This window comes from Strigops habroptila, chromosome 5, assembly GCF_004027225.2.
Source record: "Strigops habroptila isolate Jane chromosome 5, bStrHab1.2.pri, whole genome shotgun sequence".
Lineage (NCBI taxonomy): Eukaryota > Metazoa > Chordata > Aves > Psittaciformes > Psittacidae > Strigops > Strigops habroptila.
In genome coordinates this window covers 3,367,506-3,390,560 of record NC_044281.2, presented here as the reverse complement: position 1 = coordinate 3,390,560, position 23,055 = coordinate 3,367,506, and the positions used below count along the sequence as shown (strand labels likewise).

Sequence of the window (23,055 nt, the reverse complement as noted above, 5' to 3'; positions counted from 1 at the left end):
CAGCAGGCAGACAATGGCAGTGTCAGTGACTTTACCTGGCCCGTGCTCTGGCTGTGGAGATCGGCTACAACGATGGCAGGCGAGGAGGTGAGCACAGGCTGGCCCGGTGGGTCCTGCTTGCTGGGCTCCGGGGGGCTGCTGTGGCTGCAGCCGGGCTGCTGCGCTGCCGGCGCCGGCGTGGTCCCTGGGGAGGCTGTTGGTGCCTCGGGCTGCACTTCAGTGAAGGTCACCGACCGCTTCTGCTCCGCTGAGGGTACAAAGCCCAAAAATCGAGCATTAAAACGCTATGGTTTGGAAAGGAAAATACAAGAAGAAGAGAAAGAATCCCTGGAGTTGTTATAGCTAATAGAGGATGCATGATTCACTCCAGCTTTATAAGCTAATTGGAGTGTAATCTAAAAGCCTTTTACCCCAGGCTTCCTCTAAAGCCACAAAAAGAGTCAGGGATCTCGCGAAGGCTAGTCACCCCACTTATCTTTGTTGTGGCTTGCCACCCGTAACATCTCTCCATCCCAGAAGAATATACTGAATTGAATTCCCATGTGAGTTAGGCATTTCTGCCCTCAGCTGTACAAGGAGAGGTGAAATGCAGACATATAAGGGAATTGCCCAAGGTTTTACAGGAAATCAGAGAAAAGGGCAACTTATTGCCCCCCATTCCTGCAGACTGAGTCTGCTACCTGGGAATAACAGAACAGCACAGAGTGAAGACAACCAGGCTAAAACTTAACAAGTAAAACTGATATCCCTGCTCTGGCTCTTCATTATTTTGGATCCACTTTTCTGTTTCAGACATCTCCAGCAGTGCCATTGCCTCAGCACAGACCTGGCTGAGTGGTTAGAAACACAGAAAGTTCACAAGCATCTTTGCTCTTTGAGGGTTTCCTCCGAAGTTAACTGCTCACCTCAGATGGTTCAGAACACAGCCTCCTGCTCTGCTTGGCAGTGCTGACTCCTGGAATCATATGGCACGGACTAGAACAGTCCTGCATTTGTTTCCATGTACAGCCTGTAAAGCTCTGCACTGCTAAGCTTACAAATAATGGGAAATTTCCTTCTTTCTACTACTCTCAACAGCAGCTTCAAAATTTACACATCTGGAGGTTTTGGGCAAGGCATCCTGAACAGAGGACACCGTTCCCTCAATGCGAGACACAGCAATTCACCATCCATGTCCAGTTTCACCTTGAAAGTCTTTGGAGAAACCATCCAAGTGTTTTGAGGGTGTCATTTTCTGATAGGATATCCACTTATAGCAAACAAGGATAAAACTTCTGGGACTTCACTTTAATACAGGCTGCTAACAACATCCTAACTTTTCCTTTAAGCCAAACCAGCACCACACGTATCTACTTTCAGACACTGAGTTCTGAGTATGCAGCACTGCCCTACCGCTGGGTTTGGGTTTGGGCTGGATGCTGCGCCGTGTGGTTGACAGTCGAGCTCCATGACGGCTGCGGGGTTCAGTCTGAGTTTTCTGACGTGACAGCAGTGGTCGTCGAAGCTGAACAACAGAAGAAAGAGTTAGGCTGATGTATGTTCACGTTGCACAACTTCTCCTCTGTAAGGAGAACAACAGATCATCATTGGACGGGGCTTGGAGCAACCTGCTCTAGTGGAAGGTGTCCCCACCATGGCAGGGGCTTGGAACTGGATGAGCTTTAAGGTCCTTTCCAACCCAAACCAGTCCATGATTTTATGACTGTCCATTCCTCTAGATGTCCATTCACTCTGCTTTTGGCAGACACTACATTTTAAGGTGTCCGTGGCTCAGACATCTCCTTCATATGAACTTAGGGGGTTTGTGCCTTTTCAGTTTCAATACTGAATGCAATGTAATGCAGATTGTGTGACCATCATTTAATTTAGAAAAATAATAATAAAAAAGCTTGCAGAGGAAAAGATTGTGGGATTCCAAACAAAGTGCACTGCCTCTCTTAGGAATTTGTCACAGCCACAGTTTGTGCTACGGTTCCTGCTAACTCAATGGACTGCCCTAGTGTATCACAGATCAGGTAAACGGGACATGTCACATCCACAAATCATTTCAGAACAGCCACAGAAAACCAAACCAACTCAAAGAGAAGGAGAGAAGGTTTGTTCGCTCCCCATGTTCTCACCTGCCGCAGGCCTCTCTTCCGCCCCAGGGGCTGCTGCAGGAGAAGGTTCTGCTGGCCCGGCTCGCTCTGCACGCTTGCCACCCTGTTAGATGGTGACAGCATTAGGCCACGCGCGGAAGCACCCTGTATACCTAGCAGGTGTCCTGGCAATTGTGACTAAAATCAATCAATAAATAAACCAACCACTAATGGCACAGTCACTTCAAAGAGCAGTACTGTCTTTGAAGGATGGGGGGACGTGTCTGTTGGGTTGTGGCTTCCGGGGCTTAGGAAATGGTGGGAGGTGGAGTCATGGCATTCAGGATGTGGCCACGCACAGGTAGCATCCAAAGATAAATAACTGCAAATTTCAGTTTTCAGTCATTGATTGATGCATCCCACTGAGCAACACTCACTTCTCTGCATCCTTTGCCACAGCCATTAAAGGCAAGAATATGAGATCCTAGCTCAAAAGCCTTTTTGTTTGCTTTCCCTTTTTCAAGGACCATGTTGTAAAAGCTGTTTTTTGTTTCCTCCCAAATAGACTCCACAGCCTCAGCACAATTTTGTCATCTGGGTTTAATTTCAATTTAAGTCAACAAACAAAAAACAAACACAAAGTGACAAAGGATCCATTCACATAATGGATGCATGAGTTATGTGAACAAGGCCCCACACTCAACACTTGCAGCCTTAAGTCTTTCTGTGGCTAACAAACAAAAAAAGACAAGTAAACGTAAATTATATATATAGATATAAACACAGCTTTTTAGGTTTTCATATCTTGGCACAAATTATCTGAAAATCTGCAGCAAAAGAATCTTTAGCAGTAAAACATACCCAGCTACATACCATCTCATTCTAGCATTCAACTGACCGGTTAATCTAGTGAATATAAGATTACCACCCTCCCCTCATTTTTATCAAAGCACTGTATTCCTCCAAACAGTTCCAAATAGGTCATTTAGCAGACAGTGGTCACAGAACACGTTAGCTGAGTGAACTGTGTCTGAGAAACATATGGTTACAATAGCAACTAACATTTAAGATGGACTTCTTTTAAACAGGCAGCTGCTCTTTTGGGACAGACTGGAATCCACTGAGCCACACATCCTAGTTAAGCAACTTCCAGCTATATCTGGTATGCATTGTTGAAGATTCAGTGTCACAACCCATTTTGCCTTTGGCCTGCATTAACCTAAAGGAAAACAACATTCCTTTCTCTAGATGCTTTCCTTGGATCTCCCTTCAGGTGCTCAGTACCACCATCAGAATGAAGGTTTATTGCCTGACCTTACAGGAGTGGAGGAAGAAGACAAACCTAAGAACATGGTCAGACAAGACATGGAGGATGTCTGTGGAGAAGCTTAGAAAGTTCTGCCTCCTGCAAAGCTCATTCTTCACTTTGGTAGAAGTTATTGCCCTTAGAAGGTTTGGTGAGACGGATCATGAGAGCTTCCTGGTCTGGTCTGGGTCAAAGTGAGGTTACCTGACTTATTCCTTCTTCCCTTATCAATTTAAACTGAAGCCAGACTTTGCACTAAACCATATGCATGTGTTTCTATCAATCAGCTCTACTGGGGAGACAGTGGGCAACACCAAGGAGAGAAGTGTCTCAAGACCATGAAGCTGTTTCTCTTCTGTCTGATCACAGCCTAATAATCCTAGGCATGCCCTCAGCAACCTCACCACAGCTGCACTGGTCTGGAAAAAAAGGAAAAGCTTCGGCAAGCTCAAAGCCAGAACAAACAAGATGTATCTGAGCCCTTTTTTCCTCAGACAGCTCTTCCAAATGAGATCACCAGTCCCGGGAGCGTATTTTCCAGCTTTTACGTAGGGTATTGACATGATTTACATACGGAGCATCCTAAACATCAAGCAAGCACCCGCCTATGAATAAGCAGAGCCCTCAAAGTTACTTCCTCTTAGCAGGACTGTGTTCTTGACCCAGACAATGACTGCAGCACATGTGACTGGTAGGTCCAGAAGCAACACATCATTCCTTATCAAAGCAAAGAGACTGTGCTTAAATTACTCTTTAGATTTGTGATCCAGGCTACCTGAAATTACAGCTTGTACCATTTTCTTAATCTTCTGTTTCTAGGATTACATAAAAACCTATTCCTCTGAATTTGAAGAAGTTTTTAGAGTAGTTCCCAGTCATGAATTACATAGGAATTAGCTGGAGAAGGCCTTGAAAAAAGCATTTTCTATTGGAACAGCTTTTGAGAATACTGTTACAGTTTTTGAGCAAGGAACAGTAACTCTTAGTTCTATGAGTGAGGAGCAGAAAGACTACAATGATTTTCATTCACCACTACAAACAATGTTTTGGAAACAAACTCATTTCACATGCATCATGAAAACACTTTGAAAAAGTCATTAGATAGAGGAAATACGTGGACTGCATGAGGGCACAGAGGCTATACATGAGAAAGAAAATGATTCCCATGGAGTAATCTGAAGGCAAACAATAGATGAGCAAAAGAAAGGCTGGACTTTGTATCTTCCTGCCGGAGTCTGGGATTTTCAGCCTGGCTTATATCATAAATGAAATGAGTTTAGTGATCTGGTGGATGTTTATTTCCAGTACTGAATCATTACACAAATTGGTGTAATTTGGGATGATCTGAGGAGCTGAAGTTGCAGATATCTGTTGCAGGCAAATGGTGGACCTGAGAGCAGCCGAGCTCTGCAGAGCTCCCCGCGCACAGCACAGTCCTGCTGTGGCTGTCTTTTTGCTTCTATCCCCAAATTTTGGAGAGGAAAGAGAGAAGGAAAGGAGAGAGGATCGTAAAGGCCACACATTTCAGATGAGTGACTGAATTTTCACATATAACCTTTCACTTCAGGAGCAATTGTGAGGGTTTCTTTTCACATCAAAAAGAACAGCACTACTGATCTTGTTGCCATGAAAATTAGTGCGGCGGGCAGTCTGTTGGCCCTGTGTAGCTCTCCCTCCCTCCCTCCTTTTCTGTCTCTCCTTGTTTACCAGACCTGACCAGGAATATACTGGTTTTCTGTGGGATCCAATCAAGGAACATTGAATCAAATGCCATTTCAGCCTTCCTGCAGCAATGTGATCAATAAGAAGGGTTTTTCTGCAGTACATAAATCAGATTTATTTGGGCATAACAAACCAGAACGTTTTCCTGCTCAACACGAAAGATGCTCTGTCACTCTCTGAGTATCTCTGTTAGGGGTTTTATCTTCACAATAATGTTACGTAGTTAGGGCAGAGACAGATGAGCAAAAGATCAAGCCAATCCAACTTTGTGGAAGCATGCTGCCAGCGCTACAAGAAATGACAGCCAGTGCAGTCACACAGTGGGGGCTAGAAGAAACTCTGTCAGGTTGGCGATGATGATAAGTGATGCTCATGAATTACAAGAAGCCATGCAGCCAAAACAAAAAAAAAAAAGAGAAAGAACCAGGAAAAAAAACCAAAAACAGAGACAAAGGGAGCGAGGAGTTTACGTGTCTGCTAAACAGATGTACATGCCTGCCATGCCATTATGGTAGAACGCACACGCTTTGTGTCCCAGGGCATGGGGATGAGAGGTTAGTGGACAAAGGCCAGGGGAGAAATGGTTAGAATATACAGGAACTCCAGCTCTTGTATTCCCAGACACATCCTCACCCAGTCAGTGTTAGAGCTGCTATACTTGCCCTGGCAATATGAATTCCCTCTGATTTTCCCTAAAAGGCACCATTAAACTAAGGCATAAGGACAAACATTAAAGGGAAACATGTTTGTGCAACAGATTTCCATTACAGTGACTTCTCATTCTTCTTCCTTTCTGCTTTGGGAAAATATCCTCTCCTCTCAGATTATAACCACAACAAATCACAGTGCTGGACACAGACGCTTCTCAGCCCTGTATACCCCGTGCTATCTGTTTACTTCTGAGCACATAAATGCTATCCCCCTTCCTGTCTTCCCTGCTTTTCTACATGGCTGGCTCTAATTGCTATAGAACAAAGAGAAACAGACTTTATTCTTTTTCTGTGTTTGTCACTATTTATTTCATTTAAAACTCCTACCTTCTATAAGAGTCTAGTCTCCACATGATTTATTTCTTTATGCCAGTTAAGACCAAACATCAGCTTTTGAATTCAGAAGGCAGTCCTAAACAGTTGTTATCATTGTGCTGAAATCAACGTTTTATAAGAAAAACCCAAGCCTGCTTCATTCAAATCTAATGTTCGTGAATATAATTAATACTAATTCTCCTGAATAACATTAATTCTGTCCTATGATCCCCACAGCACAATAAGCTCCTATAATGTCCGCTTTATTAGTTCTGCCCTTTAGAGGAGGAATCCAATGTGCACATTTAACAATGCAGCTGAAACATCTTTTCCTTCCTCACAGAACTCTAATGTAGCCTTTTCATAAAAGCCTGCAGTATTTCCCTGTCTTCTAAGGCTCTTTCTAAGGCTTTGCAGCCCTGATGTCCCTCCTTCAGGTGGTTTCATATGTATCCTTGAAAACAGTAATAAACCTCAACAGAACTGACTCCCAAGTACCCCTGTTCACCTTTTTGCCTAAGGAAATCTCTGTTCCATAGAGCAGGGTGGACGGTAGTGTCCTAGGCCTGAGCAAAAATGTGTGTGACAAATTAGTAGGAACCCAGTGCACAGCTGATTTCAGGATTCAAACTCAACTATTGCATTTGAACTCATCAGTTGATTTAGCTGTCTCCTATTCCTCAGCCTCACCACTGTTATTAGGAGTGACCCCCCCTTACTTAACAAGATCAAAACATTTCAAAGTCAACACTGATGTAACCTGTTATCAGGTCATTACAGCTTTAACTCAGACACCAACCTTCCCCTTTGTCATCCTCCTCAACTGCAGTTAGGTTTTAGCTCTATTTAAAGGATGGCACTTAACCTCCTCAGTTGAATGACTTCTGTTCTCTTTCGGCCCAAACACATGCTTGGATGACCATGCAACCCATTTTACTTTATCACAAAGCCAGACAACAATATTCCTGCCTCTGCCAACAAGCTGATGTCTTTCCCGAACACCACTCCTACGGCAGCACCAATGAGAGACCGATCCGCCAAAGCAGGATTCACGCACACAAAGGACACCATGAATCATGGGATGATCTCAAGTGACACCACCAATGATAAACTCTCCATTCGTCTGCCAAGAAGAATGAACAAACGAACAAAGCAGCCTGTCCCCACCCCAGAAGGTCACTACTGATAGCTAAAACCAAGCTAACAGAATAGAAACCATTCACGCAAATGCCCTTCAACATATTCACATCTTCAGCTGGTGTGGCGAAGTAAGGAAATAGCATGTTACCCTCCGTGTTGCCAATGTAAGGGCTGTGTTCTTCTGGAAGGAAACAGAGATGCTCTTGGGACTAGTGACAGCTCTCCGACCTCGCGAGGATGGGTTGCGAGGTGCTAGCCCAGCAGCAGGACAGTAAGGGTGATTAACACCACTGAGCTGGCTGTTAGAGGTGCAGACCTCCCTTCTAAGCTCACTCCTGACCCATCTGACAGGCACAGCCTCACCGGTGTTTGCATACAAACTCCCCTGTCCATGGGTAATGGGGAGCAGCTAGACCTGAACTCCAGTCCTGACAGAGCAATTTTAAATATATATTAACAGTGTTCACCTGCAGGCTTTCTAAGGTGTCATTTGAGAATTGGAAACACTTTGTAAAACTAACAAGTGTTACTGTAAAGCACCCACAGAGAACTTTTCTTCCACAGGACTTATCATAATTAGTTTTACTAGTGGATGTTAAAGAACACAGCTTGATATTAAGTCTTTTGTGGTGACAGCATTGTGAGATGAATGGAAAAACAGATGTCTCTGTTTTATATAAGCTTCCAGACTAATGCTTATAACAGGCTACAGCTAATGCCTTGTGGATAATCTTTCTCATGCCTTTCAAGCAATTGCTAAAGAAGGGGAAAACCCCGAGGCTAGCCAGCCAGACCACTGCTTCACTTGCTACAGCTTTTTCTTTCCCCTTCCCCTACCCCTTAGCCTCCTCAGAGTTACTGGCAATCAAAGCTGAAAACTGAAGGTGAGTTGCTACACCTTTGACTTGCAGGCCTGAATATCAATGAGCCACAAGAGACAGAGATGGAGAGAGCCACAAAAGGTGAGGGGAAGAGACAGAGGAGATTGGAAACGGCTCGTTTCCCAGCACACACACTGACAGACAGGTAGTGTTAACACTGTACCTAGAGAGGCTGCCCTCAGTGGCCAGGCTCGGGGAGTCATCGAGGACATTAGGTTCACTGCAGGAGGGGCAGGGAGATTAAGAATTTAGGGAAAGAAAATGCAAAAAGCATGCGATTGTCTCTGTTTTCAAGGGAAAAAAATATCAACGGAATAAAGTCAAAAAAGGACGGTAACATTAACTGGTCTCGCACGCTCAACAGCACATCTATGACTCAGAGGAGCTGAAAGAACATCTGGTAACAGGAGCAGTCTTGAGACGGGGTTTACACTGCCTGGAGACTTCTGCATCTCTGCTGAGAACTGGGGAGCCGAAAAGTTTGGTAGGATGGGTTTCCACAGGAAATAAGGGCAGAGAACTGTTTTCAAAGCCATTTTCCCGCAGCATTCTCATTTATTTCAGTTCTATTTACTTGCAGCTTCATAGAAAGCTTTTTTCTTCCCCCTTCCCCATGAGCCACTTCTTCCTGAGGGAGAGCTGAACTGTCTCCCATGAGCTATAGACCACTCTCTTTCTAGTATGACTTTAAGGATAAACATCTGGAAAACAAGGTCTCGTAGTGCAATGAAACTGTAAGTAAACAGCTGGTGGATCCTGGCAGACCAGTTCACAATCACTTTGCATTCCTGCACTTGAGCCATTCGGGCAGGAGCAGCCTTCTCAGCCCATAGGAAAAACATGGAAGAAAGGAAGCAGTCTGCTGGGTTACCAGCAGGAAAGCAATAATAATATTACTTAACATTAATTAGTTTACATCTGTGAGGCAGGCTGAAAGCTCACAGAGCATCCATAACTAAAAGGGGCATGATGCTGTGGACTATGATTATGCCTACTGAGCTTGTAGTTTCCCTACGAAGATGAAAAGCAATTCTCCTGGTATACCATGCACTTAAAAAGCAGAGAGCAAAGCTCTGTCGTAATTACAGTATTTTTCCCTCAGCATCACCATGACTTGGGATTGCACAAAGCAAACATTGCCGTCAGTCAGCTGTGACTCTTACGAAGTTTATGCATTGAAGATGGTAGTGAAAGATTCAGGAAAATGCAGTCTTGCACGTTAATTTTTCAAGAAACAAAGGGACTGAAGTAATTCAGTTCAAAAGTCAAACGAGTTCCTGTGAGCCCTTTTGTGAAAACTCCCAGATAAAATCTGTGTAACTTCTCTCCTGTAAATCACTTCTCCTATCTCTGCTGCTATGTAAAACGCAGCTGTTACTTTTCCTTCATCTATCAAGGTTATTTCTTTTATTCCAAGCAAGACTGGGGAGGGAACAATGTTGTTGTTTGATTTTTCAAGGCTGGTCAAGAGATAATGTAGAATTTATGCTTTAAAGGTTCAAAGGAAATAACATAAATTCATCTGTCCATTGTCAGATATCCTTGGATAACTGTGTTGCAGACAAGTAAAGCAATAAGCATTGCTTACTTGGGGGGGGGGAGGGGGAAATCACATTTAAATGCAAAACTTCCCTCTGCATCTTATAAAGATTTCCCAAATTCCAATCTCTCTCTCACCACTCCATGTTAACCAGGAATAAGGCATTCAAAGCTGTTTCTATCAACAAGTATATTTCTGGTTTTAAACAGTATTTAGTCCCATCTTTGAACTCGACATGCAGTTTCTGTGATGAGCTAGGTACGGTTCTAGGAAGGACAAAAACTCCATGGAAGAAAACAAAAGTAAACCAAACAGGATGTCTCTGCCCCACTTCCCAGCTTCTCAGCACTCCTCCCCACTCCCTACACAAGTTGTGTACGGTCCCCTGGGTCACTGCATAACCCCCCAAATCGTGTCTTTTCTTTTTATTATTCACAGCAGTAGCAGAGGAAAACAACAGTGCTGAGGGTTTCTGAAACTGTTCAGGAGGAAGGTTTCTATGGATGACAGTTTGTTCTTACGGACCTTACACAACACAGCTCATCCTGGAAAGTCATTATTTCTGACCCTGCACCCTTGGTCCAACACTCTTTCAGGATGAATAAATTTAGCATCACTATGCTGGCGCTGATTCTGCTATCCCACATCCCTGATGTGCACACAATATACCTGCGCCATTTCTGCTCTTGTGAATGTAATGGGAAAGGTGAAAAGCTCATGTTGTTACCTTTGGCTGGGTAACATGCCCACCTCAGCCTGAGGTGCAGACACGCTGGAGAGATGGCTGGAGAACCGCCTCCTCCCAATGGCACCCATAAGGTATGCTTCTTGTTCACTTACCACACTGGGCATGCTCAAGGAGTCATCTAGAAAGAAAGAAAAAACAGGAAAGGAGAGGAAACAACCACCCCAACCCCCACCTGCATGTTTACGGTTGTCAAGTGATAACAGGATGCCAAAGGTGTACCCAGCATTTACTTACCAAGACCCAAAGCCTGCAAATTTGAATACTTCCATTAGATTTACAGTCACAGTTCAGAAAGACATATGATGATGATGAACCCGGCACACATGGGGCAGGGATTTATGTATGGTTTAAGCTTATATGGCTCTCAGGAATGTGTGTTTGAGGAATCCAGCTTTCACTAGGGCTTGATTCCTGTGATTAATAAATTGTTTGTTACTATACAGTGCTTCATGGCATGAAAGCTGTAACTGGACATTTTGCTGGTGTGAAATAAACTGCTGCCATGCTATAGCAAAGCACTATTACAAAAGAGAAACTACAGAACAGCAAAATGCAGAACTGACACGCTTTAACAAACTTTGGGACATGCATTTTGAAACGTCACCCAAGAATTAGATAAACTGACTCGAATATGTCACACTATAACTGAACTATAGAGCCAGCTCGGTTGTGATCAGGACTGCTTGAAATTTTCAGTGCTGTTTCAGATTACAGAAAGCACCTGGAAAGAAATAACTTGTATTTTTTACCACAACAACTTCTAGTTACAAATAAACAAATAAAACAAAGGGGACGTTTTGTGTAATTTTCTCTTTTCTTTTTGACCTTTTCCAATTTTGGTATTCTGACATATTTTATGGCAGCATTAAGCCAAGGCAGAGCTGAGGTAATACTGCAGCAAGCACATAGGAAAGTAGCAATCATTGTTCCACACAGTGGTTCATAATGAGTCTGAGGCTCAAACCAGAGTTTGCCACAGTGAGTATCTGAGCATTGTACCAGCAGTACAATGCTGGGTGGATTATACAATGTTTAGTGATGAACCCAGCTAAAATAATGTTGGGCTGAGCCTGGAAGGTTTCAGGCTAACTGTTCTTTCCCAAAAAGCAATTCTGCTGTAACTGCACAGGCCTTTCTTTTGTGCCACCCATTTTCACTCCTTTTGTTTAATGTCTTTGGGGAATAGTCAGCAGTCCTCAAATACAGAAGTGAAGCGCCCGAGTTCCAGGCATGGAGACAACCAACCGCTGCAGCACCAGAAGGCAGTATCCCTGCTAAAAAAGTAGGGGGAAGCCCAAGCCTGATGACATATGAGCAGAGTTTTCTACCCTGGCTTTCAGTGATGGACAACTCAGAAGCAGATGGACAGCTCAGAAGCAGAGAGAAGGCAAAATTCCAAGAATATAATGAAACTCAGCTGAAATGACAAAGCAACATTCAGGTCATTGCAGATTAGTCCCCAAAAGATTCACCATCCCATTCCTTCTAAATTTGCACCAGAAAGCCTGGCAACCCCAGAACCAGCCAGCTGCCCAAAAGGGAGATCAAGCTTTTGTTGTCAGTAGGTTTAAGGCTTAATTTCCTCTTTGTTAATCAAGTGACACAAGCACACAGACATTCCTCTCTGCAGAGAGCCTCAGCTAGATCTTATGCAGCACAAGGACAACATATTCCATGCTGGAGCATCTGGACAGAAGTGATGAGCAGGAAGTACTCAGATCCTGCAGGAACAGGATCCTAACAACAGAGCAGCCACAGCCTCTGCCTACTGTCATGATGAAGGCCAAAGAGAGGACTGATTGCCAAATGCCTTGTCAGCACTGTGAGGACTGCCTGTCAGCACAGGTCCCATATACTAAAATCTGCCTGGGCCCTTCCCTTTTCCCTACCCACGGATCAGGATGGAATGAGGAGGTATGTAACAACCCAAGCTTTAACACCAGGAACTCTGTAGCAACCACACCAGTTTCTTAGCCTCATGCCCCTATGGGCCTTTCGTTCACAGTGGGACAACTGTCTTTCCCTCCCAGCCATCCTCTGGGGCATCAAGAAACCACCTTCAATGGGGGTTGGAACTAGATGATCTTTAAGCTCCCTTCTAACCCAAACCATTCTAGGATTCAAGGCTGGGGGTTTAGCTTGAATCAGTAGCCACGTACTTTCTTCATCCTCCTCATCCGTGCGGCTCAGCGTGTCCTGTGAGGCCTGCTGGGAAGGCTCGCTGTCCTGCTCCCACACCGTGCCAGTGCCCGTGTTGGAGCGGGACATGGTGGCCAGGCTCAGGCGGTACGCCGAGGTGGAGGTGCCCACGGTGCTGACAGATGTCTTCCCTTGGTACGCTGTGCAAGAGTGGGAAAACCAAACCCAAGTCAGTGATGGCACTGGAAAGGAATAACCAGCCAAGCATTCCTGTCACATCGGGCACCGGATTCTGCCTCGACTGGTGGGGCACGGGTTGGCAGATGTGATATAACAGACACAGCTGCCCGAGCTCACCTCATCTCTCTAAAATCTCTGGTTTTCTTACGCAGTCTGGTTTTCTCCCTTAACCTTAGCACCATGTTTTTCACACCAGCTTCAACGTTTAGTAACAAGGCAATTTTTTAACAAGGAAAAAGGCGGAGGCATTTTCTTTTGGTTTTGTTTTCTTTTCTTGAGAACAAAGCACATAAAATCTCTTGCCATGTGTAGGCAGTGGCTGCCATCTCGTGGCAACAAGGGCAATGATTACAGGAGATGTGTCCCCTCATACACCCTTTGCCCCGGGACGCTGATCTAGACCTCATAGTAGAGAATCAAAGAGACCAACAGGAGAAAACAGATCTGCTGCTGACAAACAGACAGATATTAATGCCTTTCTTCACAGGCATCTTTGGATATACAGGGATGTAGGCAAGGGCTTTCTGCATTGTGGGCTAGAGATGCACACAGCGAGGGGCAGCTCCTGGGAAATAGGACCTGGACTTCGTGGAATAAATGGGCATGACAGGGTGCATGTGACAACTAACCTGGATTTGTTGGCTGTCCAGTGGCAAAGCTGGGCTGGGAATAGGGCTCGATCCAGGGGCAGGCTGTCAGGGTGTGGGTAGATTACCCTATTCCCCTCCTAGGCAGCAGGCAGGTCTGCCTCCTCACACTGGCCAGACTGGGCTGAAGGCCCTTTGCTCTGCCCTGCCCTCCTTACCAGAGCCGCTGTGCACCGCTTCCTTGAGGATCTTCAGCTCGTTATTGAACTCAGCGATGAGGGAGCTCTTGCAGAGCGGGCGCGGGATGAAGCGTCGCTCCAGCTGGTCGGCGATGTGCTGCCGGGCAGTCAGCTCCTCGTGGTTCTCAGCCGGCTGGGCCAGCAGCTGCAAGGTTGGGACATGTTAGCACTGTAGGGAAATGGTGCCCAGGGACCTGGGACTGGTCTCCAGACCAGCACGGGCCTGCAGCCAGCAGACCGTGCTCTTTGTAGGCATGAGGTTTTGACTCCAGCTATGATGTTTCCACCTGTCTTTCAGGGACAACTTTGTGTTTGACTGAACAGATGCCAAAACCTCGCTGACATTGGTACACAGGGATGAGGGCTTCCTTATGCTAAGCTTTACCCTCAGACATGAGACAGCTCCTTCCTCTAAGATGATTTAGTCTGTCCAAGTGGTGAGCCATGGTAAGCTAAGTAAAGGGGAGTACCATGTGCTAGCCTACCTGGTAAGCAGGGAAGAGCTGTGATTAACTTAAGCCCTGGCAGCCCCAGCCTAGCAGCTGCCTGTCCATCCACAAAAGCCCTGTCAGAACCTTCATCCAAGAGATGGAAAGCAGAGTGGTCCTTCCTGGCTGTCAGCTGTATTGCCTGGCTCTGTGCAGAGAGAGATTTCTGGAACATTTCTGCCAGCCATGCCAACCCCCTCCCATGTTCAGAGCATCCACACTACTTCCAAATACTTTCAGTGACTTCGCTGCCAAATTAAGTCCACCTGCAAACCCTCTTGATCGAGCCTGATAGTTTCTCATCCAGGGAACTAAGACTAGCTGTACTCCACGAATCACAGCTCCTGTATGTCTGGCATATCTTTTAGTGCTGTCTAGGTAAAAGCCTTGTGATTTAGTTTCAAAGGGTTCTCAGGCTTACTAACCCTGAAAAGTCACTCCCTACATAAACACAGAGTTCTTCCGCGAGTGCAGTTCCTCTGTTCTCAGCGGGGGAATAAAGGATATCTTGCCTTCAGGGAGTGATCTATCAGGAGCCAAAGCAACTGTTACCTTGCACTGGATGAAGGGCCGAAGGAGCACAAAGATAGGGATCCGTGTTCGTACGATAAAGTCGAGGAAATCCCACAGGGCCAGCCCTCCCACCTTCCGCAGCGCCATCTCTTTGACTTGCAGGCTCAGCCAGTACCACTGGCTGTCCAGTTGGCGTTCAAAGCAAACAAGGATCACCTTCAGGGCTACAGGGGAACACACACACCAGCAAATGGCAGTCAGAGACGTTATCTGTGTCCCTTGCAAGCATTGAGGGAGGAATGGAGGGGGCAGAGTGGGCACAGACCCACACAGGCATGCATGCATGCACTTGCACATGCACACCCACAAACCTCAGGGTCACAACTGTCTTTTTCTATCAGTCTCCAAACGTGGCAAGGAAGGAGGGCAACCTTCTTAAAATAAAGGCCTCAGGATCAGGACTCGAGTCCCATTTCCAGAGAGATTTCCCTACTTCACACCTAAGTTCCTCTGTTTTTTCTTGCTCTAGCTTCTCCTCTCCCTCCCTGCAGAGTTCTTTTGTGTCCCTGGAATCCAGATATTTTGAAAGCAGCTCAGGGTGGGGAAAACAGCCCTGGCTGATCAGACAGCCTCAAGAATCTTGATCAAGCATATCCACACAAAGAGTCACCCTGTGAGCACAATAACCTCCAGGTTATTTATGGGGTAATGAAAAGAACCTTTCTAGCAGCGCAGCTGCATGAGTCATGGCCAAACTGTAATCTAAACAAAAAATATGGTTCAGTAAGCCAAGGGCCACAATTCACAAGAGCACTGCATTATAAATGGGGACGAACAGCAGTGAGGTTCAAAACAGTGCCCTATGTTAAAGTCAGCAGTGACCAACGGTTAGCTCACAGGAGAGGAAAGAATCTCCCCCTTTCCATGCTCCCCTGGTCTGGAACAAACAGGGAGGCCTGGAAATTGCTAGGGGAATGTTGACTCCTCCATCTTTCTTGATGGGATGCCCAAAACATCTCAGCCATCACACATCTGTATCCACATTTGTTGGGGTGGGGGGTGCTAAATCAGTGGTGAGCTGCCATTTTTTCATCAGTGCTACCCCATTCCTCACATATGGGTTAGCGAAGACCTGGATATAGGTCTTTGGATAAATGCCCTCACAAAATCAGAAACAGAGAGGCTGTGAAGAGTTCTGCTCCTTTGAAGGAGAGAGCTCTGAGACAAAACTTTCCCCATATAGCTAGCCCCAACAACCTGCAGTGCTGCTGCATCTCCAATTTGATTATATTTAATTTCCTTTCACTTGTGAGTCAGATGTGAGAAAATACAGTACTACCTTGCAGCAGCATACAGTGAGCAGAGGCAGGACCAGTCAGAAAGGACCACGTGTGTGCAGGACCAGCAGGCAGCAGGCTGTATCACGTTTCTCCCTAGCTAGCCAAGGGCCAGTGAAGCTGTGGCACTAGGGGCTGACAGGCAGCCTCACTTGCCTCCTGTGCCTTCACTGCTAGATTCTGGGAGTATGAAAACAGAGCGACTTCTACCTGTGCTGCAATCTCCTCCAGCTGCAGTGCAGACACTGCTCACGTTGCTGAACGAGTTCCACAGATACTCCTGGCTTCATGCTCTGGCCTGGCTCCTTGTTCAGGATAAGACCTAAAGCAGCTCTAAAGAGCTCAATTAGCTCCTGCCTGAGATGATTTTCTTTGGTGCTGTCTACAGTCTTGAATGCTCCATTTTATCTCTGTCTCTTCTCAGTGGCCAGCAGAAGCCATCACTCACCCAGGTAGGCAGCCTGGCTGGTGGACTCTGCGAGCCCTTCCCGCCGCAGGTCCTTCCCTGCGTCCCCTGGGGTGGAGCAATGGGCAGGGGAGCTCTCCAGCATGAAATTCTTGCTGCGGGAAGTGCTGATGATGCGAGGTGGCAGGAGGATATTGATAACAGTCTGGAGCAGCAGCAGGACCTCAGGCTGCTCCAGCCAGGGGCTGTCTGAGATGCATTGGGAGGGGAGAAAGAGAGAAAGATCAGGCTACATTCCATCAAAGACACCCAAAAGATCCAGACCCTGTTCAGTTCCAAAATGGGGTTCAATCTCAAATGTTCCCTAAGCCAAAACTCTGTCCCCCACACCTTGTTATGCTGCTTCTCCTCCTGCAAGCAAAGGCAAAGTTTATTTTAGCACCAACACAAACACGCACACAGAGGAGCTACACAGCACAAAGAAATGTCCCATTCAGTGGTCTCATGATCTCATTTCCTTTTGACATTCCCCTCTCCCTTTACTCTTTGCTTTCGTTTAGGGATTTACCAGTGATCACCCTCTATAGAAGAAAGCAAGGAGCAGGGCTTGTGCCAGACAAATTGGGCAGACTGTGACCCACAGGGGCACACAATTTCTGTGACCTCTGCTCCCCTCTGTGGCTTCTGCTACAACAGATTTGTCTTGCCCTGCACTCCAGTTTCAAAAGAAGGAGCACATCTGTGTGAGATCTGACTCAAGAACCATGGCACAGCTGAAACAAAGAGAAGAAACAACAACAACTTCTCCCAACAGGGCTCTTTTCAGCCTCAGACCCAAAGGGCGCTCAGCTGACACGCTGCCAGTGACAGAAAACCAAATTCAAATATAAAAGTAAAAAAATCAATGGGGGGCAGGGAAAGTGCAAACATCAGTTGTCAGAAAAGGGAGAGAAAAATTCTTTTTGTTAAATTAGTCAGACCTTTGCTTCCAGATCCTACTGTGAGCACAAATGGAATCAGTAGGTTTAAAAGCATTCCTTCCCTTCTTTCCTGATTGGTGAATGGGGAGACGACATGGCTTAGGGGGAAATCTTCTTTCAAAGCCTGCGCAGTAATAATAAGAAAGGATTAAACGATTTCATCAGCAGATCACAAACACAAGTTACTGCAGGGAATGACGGTCCCCCAGGCACCCTGTTTACACAGCACAACACTGGCACTGATGACCTGATTGAACCAGAAGCCCTGAGACCACTTAGTCAGGAGTAAAAGGAATTCACAGAGTGAGTAACAAACAGAGGTGTCACCTGCTCTTGTCACAGCCAAGATGCAAGAAGCCCAGATTCCTAGCTCATAGGTATCTTTAACAAAATCAGACGTATCCCACAGGAGGAGGCTTAGTGTAAGTCCTGAACTCTGCACTGCTGTGAATGGCATCAGGGTCTGACCCAGATTACGGGGAATAAAAAAAGGAGTAGACAAAATCGCACAAATGACATAATCTAAATATTCTGCTGTCCTAAGGTGGACATTTTTGTTCTGCCTCACTTTATGTTGCCCAATCATCCTGCCTATGACAAAGAATGAACTGAAAAATAAAACAATGCACATTTACTTCTTGACACATAAGTCAAGCCTAAATGGAAAGGTCTTTCGTCTTCTTGAGAGGAGGTAATGCAAGTGACTGTCACTAGGACCTCTGCTCATTTACAACTTCCCAGTTGCTACAGACTTAGCTGTGAAATGCAACTGAACCTTGCGACCCCACAAGCTTGCAGACCTGGGTTGAGAAATTCCAGGAGAAGATGTGTTCTGATGGGGTGTGAAGTGCTTCTGTTTCATATCCTGCTGGAAGTATTAGGAATTATGAGTACTCATGTGTTCTTCTGACACGTTTTGTTTTCATTACATTTAAAGCCCCTGAATGAGTGAACAGGGAGAAGAGGATAATAAAAGTAAAACCCCCCAATACTTAAAAAAAAAAAATATATATATATTAATTTGGTATCTGGTTTTAAAAAAGAGAAAATATTTCAGAGAAGGTGAAGGCAGCCCTCTTTTTGCTTTTGATTAAAGAACCATTACCTCAGAGCTGGAAGAAAACTGTTCTTTTTCTGTGCCAGTTGGTACCAAAAAGTCCTTTTGTGCCCCATGCTCTGAGGGACAGCACCGTGTTCTGGTCCCTATGGGGCTTCCTTCCCAAGCCGCCCCGCTGCTCAGAAATACCTGCTGAAGTATTCAACTGGATGTGCCAATACATATTTAAAAATGCAAGTTGGAGCTAGATTAGGATATTTGCCCCTTCTTTGGTCACCAGTCTGTCTGATTTCATGCCAATGGGGAGGGAAAGGGATACAGAAGCAGAAAGACTCTGCAACAGTTATGGCACTGCTGTGAGAAAGGAATAGTGATGGAAGTCTCTAAATAAAGTCCAGGATGGTTGGTTTTGGTTTTAATTCTGGACAACAAGGATGCTATTGAGTCAGCAGCTGAAAAGCCAAGCTGCCCTGCTCTTTTCAGCTGGCACACTGTGTGACCAGCTCAGGTAGGAGCAGAAGAGCACAAACTCCACTCTCAGTTGCACACATGGTCCCACGGGAAAAGAGGTAGGGTTGAATGGACATGACCTAAGCCAGGACCCATCTCCCTGTGGCAGGAGGCTTATGCTAACTCCTTAGATCCTGCAGAGAATCCTAACGTGCTTGTCAGAGCCTTAAACAGCATCAATCAGCCAAACTCCCTGGACTTCAATCGCAGCGTTAAGCTGATGGATGCTCGCTGTGGACTTGGTCCCAACAGGTGAATTCTGAGCTCAGTTCGAGCCTTCATAAAGAAGGGAGAATTTACATGTTGCTTCTCTTTCATTTTTGGTGTATGTTCCACAGATTTTGCCCAGCTTTTGCAGAAAGCAAACAGAGCACCGATGAGTTGGTGTCTCAACCAGAAGCTATAACAGGCCTGGCCACAGGCCAGGGCAGACACACCTGTATCTGCAATGCTACAAGCCGGACAACAGCTGTGCTGAAGGGCAGAGGTGGCGAGAGATAAGGGCTGAGATGAAGAAGGGGTAATCCGTCAGCCACACTGGAGGGTCCTACCACTCCCATCACCTGCAATACAAACAGAGCACATCACCACAGCTGACTACTTACAGTTTCATCCATGCCATATCCTCCAACGGCAGTGAAATGGAGGTGCCTTCCATCGAGCACTGAGTCGGGGTGGATCTAGGAGAACCAGCCCCCCCAGTGGTCCTTGTGTGAGCTGGGGCCAGTGAGGAGACGGAGTTCTAGCAGGGAAAGGGAGGGGAGAAGAAGGAACCAGCAAGGATGGGAGGAGTGCACAGGTAACCTGGTACATTCATAAATGTACCCAGTACCAGCCCTGAATGACCAGCACTGGACTGGTGGAACAGTTAGAGTTGGAGGATATGTCATGTAACGACTGTAACAAATAAAAGTATGTCATCAAAGCAAAAAGTCTGCATTGAAACTGGACATCTTTTCCCTCCTCTGGCTGTTCTACTTGAAAAATAATGTCCTAAGTCTGACCCAAGCCGGGTTTTGTACAATGTTCAGATTCCTCTCACAGTCTGTTCTTAGGAACTCTGATTCATCTTACCTGACCTTAGATGTCTGAAACAAAGTCACCTGCATGTGACCTGGTTGTCTGGAACAACTTGAAATATCAGCACAAGCAAACAGCACTTCTAGGGGAGAGTTATTTGAACTGTTTTGGATGTGTCCCTCAGGAGGAATTAAATCACAGGCCTGCACATGCTTGTTTCTCTCCATGACTAGAAACATCTAGATGATGGGAACAGGGAGAAGCTCCCTGGCAGACGCCTAAGCTTAGGGGAGATGAACGCACTCTTTTGTTTTATTCCCAAATTCAGCCTGGGGAAAAAGGCAGTAACTAGTTTTATGCCGGAAAACCAAAGAACAATTTAGAAGGGAAAGAGGCAGAGCCCTTTCTTTATATCACTATGGATTATCGTTTAGACATCTTCCCCCCTTCCTGGCCGATCTTGTTTTGGGCTTCAAGAACTAGTCTCCACATGATACAGCATGTAGTCAGGCATGCTCCCACAGCCGACAGTGGCCACAGTTCTGACAGCTAAAGCCAAAATACTCATAACAGTAAGAGTAATCTTTTCCTGGTAGCTCTCCCTGATGTTCCCAGCCAGCTGAACGTAAGCATGGTGACTGTGCTTCAGCACTGCGGAGCTTTCTGCTATTTTTAGAGCATTGGCTAATTCTTAATGCAGGCCCCTTGGAGAGCTTGCTGGCGTGGTTCACTCTGCCATGCCTGCTTGCCAAACTGCGAGTCCATTCTAGGCTTGTATTTGCACTAACTCAGTAGCGGCTTCTCCATGTAGCAACCCTAAGTAGTCGGAGGGCTCAGAATTGCAGCACCTCCAAGTAGCTACCTCTGCCTGAACAAGGAAAATGTCTTATGGATTCTGACAGGTTGGAGCTTTGCTGCCCTTGCGGCGCTGAATGCTGAATGGACTTGAAGGAAAAACCTGGCAAAAACCAGTACTGCATTTCAGCTGTTTTTAAAGCCCCTCAGAGCTGAGAGGCTTTTGTAACTGCTAGGAAAAGTTACATCATTTATGTTCTAAGCATAAAAATGTTATAAAACCCAATAACAATAAAAATGCTAGTGCAGCCTTTCCCTCTTTATTTGTATTTTTCCCACATGGAATGAAAGCACACACGTTTGTCAAATGGTTGGGGTTATAGTGATATCAAATTGAGAGTTTGCTCCCAGTGTAACAGCTGCAGAAACACTACAGTCTACCACTGAATGACCAGTCAGACTCCATCTGTGTCGTGTCTCTGCTGTAACACACTTAGGAGAATGAATTCTACTAAGAGTGGGATCTGAACATTGTACAGTGCAAACCTGTACTAGATCAAGCCACGGACATTGCAAACAGTGGAGTGAATTCACCCATATAAACCCTTCTATCTAGCCAGCACCCGATGGCCTCTGACAGAGCCATCAGGGTCCTTCTCCACTGGAGATGGTAGGTATCCCCAGTGCCACCCTCTCCCCGTCTCTACCAGGTGAGTGCAGTCTCCACCACCCCACTCTCCAACTTGCAGCCCTCAACTCTCAGCTCAATCTGGCAAAGGTAGATCTTCAAAGTGGTGCGTGGGAAGCAACGGAGATGAATCGCTTGACCATTGCTACTGGTCACTGTGTCTCCCCATGCACCACTTCAAAAATGAACCTTGCTATCTCTAGTGTCACTTGCGAAGTCCCCTTGCGAGGGGTAAGGGGGACAGGTAAAATGACAGGAATGGGAATGAACTGTCATCTTCAATCCAGAGAAGTCAACAGCAGGGGGAGGTTTAGCAAAGGTTCACGGGGTTGCCGCTCAGCTACTCACCAGATTGACACACACATTGATCAGAGACCTAAGGTGAGGCAGGAAGGATATGATAGGCTGCCTCTGAAGTGTCAAACAAACCCCTTCAATCAAACTGCTGGCAGGCTCCCACTCAACCTGGCGCCTGCAATACAACAGTAGGTGCCGTTAGCCGCGGGCCTCCTGCCCCCCACCAGACTCTCGCACACACGGCGACCGACACACAGCGATGCCCACAGAGGAAACGGTTCAGACAGCGACCACGTCCGAGATGAGCACAGAGAAAAGGTGTTACCCACGCAGCTCGGGAAAGCACAGAGCCACAGAGCACACTGGGCGTTGGAGGGAGACAGGAAACGAAGCAAAGGGGGCTGTGCTAGCAACACAAGCCCCCTCACACAGCAGTGGCGGATGAGCTGGGTTTCACTCCCTGATGCTTCCCTCTGACAGATGGAGAATGAAAAGGAGCCACCAGACAGCTGCCTCAGGTGTGCCTGTGTGGGGAAAAGGTCTGCTGTGCTGTGCTCCCAGATGAGAGCAACTCCTCCAGCTCTTGTTGTGGCTTGTGGATGTTCTCACTCCATCAGCTGTGAGTGCCTCTGTAAGCTACTCTGCAGTCTAGTCTGCTCTGCCAGTGACCCCCAGACAGTCTGCCCTAAAGGTAAACTGATCCAGCAGAACAATCTTTACCTTCCTCACCCTGTGCGGGAGGGTTGATTCATTCCCTTCCAGCACCAAAGCCCTTCATTCCAGGATCCTTGCTTCCCTGACACTTTGCTGTTTTTCAGCAAAACAGCTTTATGGCTTGTGACAGATGCTGAATGCAGTCCTTCCTAATCATAAGCAGCCACAGCTTAGGTAACATCAAAGTAGTTCACACCCTTCATTCTCAGGTGAAGTCAGGGCCTGACTCTTTGGATTAAGTCTAGTTCTCAAGCCAGCATCTGACTGTGCACTTACTGGCACAGAAAGACAAGGCTTGCATAACTTGCTAGTTCAAGACTAAACAATATCCTAGTCAAGCTCCTCAGGGGACTTCTTAGAGACACACAGGAGATCAAGTGATCAGTACGTAAGTTCTTATGCAGACCAACGTACACCTTGTCTTTCAGCATCCACTGTACCTCAATCTCCAGAATAGTCTGTTCTTGTACTTGTTCTTACACATACACTATTTCCATCAGACACTGATTTTGGAGTGGGGTGCCCACAGGAGGTAGCACGTAAGATTCTGATGTGAGTACCCCAATGGATGGCTTCTGGGGTCTGGCATCCAGCCCCACCACTGA

The 23,055-nt window shown here is 46.2% G+C and overlaps 1 protein-coding gene across 19 annotated transcripts in view; it reads right to left on the bottom strand.

The window, feature by feature from the left end:
* UNC80 (unc-80 homolog, NALCN channel complex subunit) overlaps nt 1–23,055 on the bottom strand; it is a 123,511-nt gene that overhangs the window by 3,961 nt on the left and 96,495 nt on the right. For 14 of the 19 annotated variants that reach the window (XM_030486765.1, XM_030486769.1, XM_030486766.1 and 11 more), the window contains 12 exons: nt 21,788–21,911; nt 19,374–19,499; nt 17,370–17,493; nt 16,432–16,638; nt 14,686–14,870; nt 13,625–13,790; nt 12,600–12,779; nt 10,420–10,558; nt 8,316–8,372; nt 2,121–2,202; nt 1,393–1,504; nt 36–247 (listed from right to left, as the gene is read on the bottom strand). In XM_030486765.1, coding sequence (XP_030342625.1) covers nt 36–247; nt 1,393–1,504; nt 2,121–2,202; nt 8,316–8,372; nt 10,420–10,558; nt 12,600–12,779; nt 13,625–13,790; nt 14,686–14,870; nt 16,432–16,638; nt 17,370–17,493; nt 19,374–19,499; nt 21,788–21,911 — 1,714 coding nt within the window. Of the gene's footprint in view, nt 1–35; nt 248–1,392; nt 1,505–2,120; nt 2,203–8,315; nt 8,373–10,419; nt 11,858–12,599; nt 12,780–12,936; nt 13,791–14,685; nt 14,871–16,431; nt 16,639–17,369; nt 17,494–19,373; nt 19,500–21,787; nt 21,912–23,055 lie in introns of those variants that run through there. The other 5 variants (XM_030486773.1, XM_030486775.1, XM_030486781.1 and 2 more) reach the window with 3 other exon arrangements.